The 4703-nt window shown below is 49.8% G+C and overlaps 1 protein-coding gene across 2 annotated transcripts in view; it reads left to right on the forward strand.

Moving 5' to 3' along the window:
• Positions 1-9: 9 nt before the first annotated feature.
• The window catches only part of RSAD1 (radical S-adenosyl methionine domain containing 1), an 8713-nt gene continuing 4019 nt past the window's right edge, over positions 10-4703 (forward strand). The window contains exons 1-7 of one of the 2 annotated variants that reach the window (XM_006924800.3): positions 10-242; positions 661-794; positions 894-1098; positions 3186-3551; positions 3755-3818; positions 4238-4385; positions 4579-4633. In XM_006924800.3, the coding sequence (XP_006924862.1) occupies positions 108-242; positions 661-794; positions 894-1098; positions 3186-3551; positions 3755-3818; positions 4238-4385; positions 4579-4633 (1107 nt within the window). In that variant the 5' untranslated portion in view covers positions 10-107. Of the gene's footprint in view, positions 243-660; positions 795-893; positions 1099-3185; positions 3552-3754; positions 3819-4237; positions 4386-4578; positions 4701-4703 lie in introns of both variants that reach the window. The other variant, XM_025041777.1, reaches the window with a different exon arrangement.

The raw sequence follows: 4703 nt of genomic DNA on the forward strand, positions 1-4703 counted from the left end.
GCTCTTCCTTCCAGGGGCGGCCCACCAATCCGACTCTGCGCACACTGGGCGCGTCGCGGGCTCGGATCTTCCCCCGCGCACCAGGCTGCCGACCCTCAGTGCGTGCTATGGCGCTCCCTGGGGTCCGGGCTGGTGCCGGGGCAGCAGCGACCAAAATGGTCCAAATGCGCTGCCGCGTGGATGGCTCGGAAAGATCTCAGAGTCCTGGGCCCGGGACCCAGCGCGCGGTGGTTTACGTCCACGTGAGTGGGAAGGAGGAGGCGCAGTTCGGGGGACAAGGCCGCGCCGGCCGTAACCCACATAGTGACTTTTCGCCCGTGAGCCGACATGCCTACTTTCCTCACCCCTAGGCGAGGTCTCGGATAGGACCTGGTGCCGTGGCAGGGAAATGTCTGGGTCCGGGGACCTGAAGTCTCTGGTGCTCACCAGCTCGGTTACCTTCACCATGTGAATTTACTTCTTAACTTCAATTTTGTCCTATTACAGTGGACATAATAATCCTTCCTAGTCGGGCCTCCGTTGGGGAATTGTGGCTCTCATGGTGTAGCCACCGTTGATGGATCTGGAATGGGGATGGGGATGTGTGCGAGTGAACCCCGGAACTGGCCGGGGCAGCCCGCGGTCACCTCTCGCCCCATTCTATACACCCCCTGTTCCCAGTGGCCCTACTGTGAGAAGCGCTGCAGCTACTGCAAATTCAACAAGTACATATCCCGCGGCGTGGAGGAGGCTGCCATGCGGAGCTGCCTGGTGACTGAGGTTCAGACGCTGCTGCAGCTTAGCGGGGTGCGGCGGTGGGTACTGGGGTCAGATGTTGGGGGATGTGGATAGGACAGGTGCAGGCATCCCAGAGCGCTCCCCCAGGTCTCATTTTCTCCATCCTCTTTCCCCAGGGTGGAGTCTGTGTTCTTTGGTGGGGGCACCCCTAGTCTAGCCAGTCCCCACACTGTGGCTGCTGTCCTGGAGGCAGTGGCCCAAGCAACCTACCTGCCTACACACTCCGAAGTCACATTAGAGGCCAACCCCACTTCGGCCCCAGGTTCCAGGCTGGCAGCATTCCGGGCAGCAGGAGTCAACAGGTTGTCCATTGGCCTCCAGGTAACCGGTCTTACCCACCCCATCCCAGAGCACCCAGCCTTTCAGTGCTGTCTCTCCCCTGGTCACATTCATTTATTGGGCAAACATTTATTGAGCTCCTCCTTCTGGGTGCTAGTAGGTACTGAAAAGTGTATGGTGACGTTTTTATAACTATGTAATTGTTTGCTTTTGCGCTAGACCACAAACTCTATGAGGCAGAGATCATGTGTGCTTTTTTTGTTCATCACAGTAGTCCAAGCACCCACCACAGGGCCTGACACATAGTAGATGCTCAAAAAAGTATTTGTTACGTGATTGGAGACCAGGAGGAAGCAAACAGGTGGTCAGATCATTGCAACCTGCTAAAGTCTCTACAAAAGGTACAGACTGAAGAGAATCTCAGTCTGATGAAATCATGGAAACCTTCCTGGAGAGGTGATGTTTGAATGAGGAAGAGGGTGTGGGAGGAAAGGATACAGGATATGGAAGAGCCTTTCATGTTTTGGGGGAGCTGTGAGTCATTCCTTCTGATTGCAGAGGTTGGAATCAAGGAAGCCTTCAGCACCATTCTAGGGAATTTGAGGTTTTGCCTAGTGATGACAGGGGAGCCATTGAAGTTGGGAAAAACATATTCCTCTCAGGTTAATCCCTGGTATTATTTCCATGTCCAGTATTTCTCTATCCGTACCCGCCTCCCCCCGACCACCACCACACACACCCCACCGCCCTTCTAATACATGTACCACTTACCACAGAGTTTAGGGTCAGGGCCTTGTCCTGATGGGACATACTGAAAGGGACACATCATTTCTGAGATATTCTGCCCCTAATGCATATATCTTGAATCTATTGTGAGGAAACCTCAGAAAAACCTAAGAGACTTAGTGTGTATGTGTGTAGTAAGAATAGGTAACATGAGATCTATCTTAAATCTTTTCGTGTACAGTACAGTATTGTTAGCTATAAGCACAATGGTGTACAGCAGCTATTTAAGACTTATTCATTAAGAGACATTTTGAAAATCAACTAGCCTTTACTCTTCAAAAATGTCAGTGTCATAAAAGACAAAGAAAGAGAGGATCTAGACTAAAGGAGACTGAAGAGGCAGTGAGAGCTGAGTGCAATGTGTGACCCCAGTTGGATCCTGGGTTGGGTTGGGAAGAGGAAATTACTACAGCAGACATTACTGGGACAGTTGGCCAAATTTGAATATGACTATGTTTTAGATAATGGCATTGTATCAATGTTACATTTCCTGAACTCTGTAATTGGATTGTGGTTATGTAAGAGAATGTTCTTGTTGTTAGGCAATACACACTTAAGTATTTAGGGGTTAAAAGGTACAGTATTTAAGTTAATAAAATTTAAATAACTACCAGGCAAGTGCTCACTACCGTGTGGCCAGTGGCTACCATATTCTACTAAAATATCCTATATCTGCACTGACCACATACCAGTAAACACTTGGAATGTGATTATTTTACTTTAATTATCATAAAATTTAAATAACCACATGTGGTTAGTGCCTATTGTATTGGACAATGCAGATATAGAACATTTCCATCATCGCAGAAAGATTTTTCGACCGTGCTGGTCTTAACTTCCTGTCAAATGATTCAACATAATAATAATATGTGTGTATATTTGCAGAGAGACAAAGGAAATATGGCAAAATGTTAGTTGGTGAATCTAGATGAAGGTGTTTATTGAATTTTTCTTTTAACTTTTCTATAGGTTTGAAATACTGCAAAATAAAAAGTAAAATTAAAAGACTCTTGGCTTTGGAGTCAGACAGCCCTAAATTCTAGGTCCGACTGCCATCATGTGACCTTGGGCAAGTTACTTAACATCTCTGAACGTCAGTTTTCTCATCTGTAAAATGGAGCTAATGTTGGAGGGTTATGGGGACAAATTAGATATTGCATAAATATTCTTGGCACATAGTGACCCTTCAATGCATGGCACTCTTGGTACTGGTTTGACCATTTGCCTTCCAGCTCTCTGCCATGTTTTGCATTTTCACCTGTGTGTCTATATTAAGATTGGTTGGGTGTTTTTGTTTTCTTCTGAGCTGGCCTGTGCACTTACACTGGACCCTCTCTCCCCAGTCCCTGGATGACACTGAGCTCCATATGCTGGAGCGGACACACTCGGCCAGCGATGCTCTGCAGACACTGGCAGAGGCCCGGAGCCTCTTTCCTGGGCGCATATCTGTGGACCTGATGCTGGGGCTACCAACACAGCAGGTGGGGCCGTGGCTTGGGCAGCTCCAGGAACTGCTGTGTCACTGTGATGACCACATCTCCCTCTATCAGCTGTCCCTGGAGCGGGGCACTGCCCTCTTCGCCCAGGTGCAGCAGGGTACCCTTCCTGCCCCTGACCCCGAGCTTGCTGCTGAGATGTACCAGGAGGGCCGGGCAATCCTTCGGGAGGCTGGCTTCCGCCAGTACGAGGTCTCCAATTTTGCCCGGAATGTAAGTCCTGGGGTTGGTGGCTGAAGGCAGGAAGTGGGCAGGCTGAGGCCTGACCTGGGAAATGTGGCCCTATGGGGAGAAGGGTCTCTGCTTGGTGCTCTGAGGCCTGAGGTAGTGGGACATTATAAGTAGGTGCCCCTTACCTGAGTAGAAATGGGGCCACCTTCTTTGCTCTGCACTGACTTTTCTCTCCCTCCCCACAGGGGGCACTTAGTACCCACAATTGGACTTACTGGCAGTGTGGTCAGTATCTTGGCATTGGGCCTGGTGAGTCCCCTGTGAACTATAAAAGGGATGACTCAGGAGTAGAATGTCATGGCTGTGTGATCTTGGGCCATTTATTAACATCTCTGAGCCTCCGTTTCCTCATATGTAAAGTGCAGCAAAATATGATGCTGTAGAGCCGTCAAGTGTACATTTTGAGGTGCTTGATAGAGTGTCTGGCACTGTGGTCCTCAGTCTTTAGCGTGCATCAGAATAACCTGGAAGGCTTGTTAAAACCCAGATTGCTGGGCTCTACCTCCAGAATTTCTGATTGGACAGGGCCGGAGGAGGGCCTGAGAAATTACGTTTCTAGCACATTAGATTCTGTTGATCCAGGGACCACACTCTGAGAACCACTCAACATCTAGCAGACACACAGTGTTAGCTGCTATTAAAGTGAGGGTGGTTATTGATGTTGTCAGGGGCCCATGGGCGATTTATGCCCCAGGGGGCCGGGCGCTACATCCGGGAGGCTCGGATCCAGACCCTGGAGCCTAACAACTGGATGAAAGAGGTGATGCTGTTTGGTCATGGCACCCGGAAGCACACCCCCCTGGGCGAGCTGGAGCTGTGAGCATCTGAGGGAACAGGGTTCTTCACCTGGGGTTCCCCTGTACCCTTAGAAACCTCTTTATTTCCTGCCCTGCCCCACACTGCATGACCCTCATAAGTAGCCCCTTACACACCTATCCCAGCATAGGGTTTGAAGACTGGAAGAAGCACAGGTCTCCTCTCCAAGACCCTTTGATGGTTTTCTTTTCAGGCTGGAGGAAGTTTTGGCAATGGGGCTGCGCACAGACGTGGGGATTACTCACCAGGTAAGGGGTCAAGGGCCTCTGGCACACTACTTCCTCCTTCTAAGTCATGCAGAATCATTCTCTCTCACAC

The sequence above is a fragment of the Pteropus alecto genome, unplaced genomic scaffold (assembly GCF_000325575.1).
Source record: "Pteropus alecto unplaced genomic scaffold, ASM32557v1 scaffold98, whole genome shotgun sequence".
NCBI lineage: Eukaryota > Metazoa > Chordata > Mammalia > Chiroptera > Pteropodidae > Pteropus > Pteropus alecto.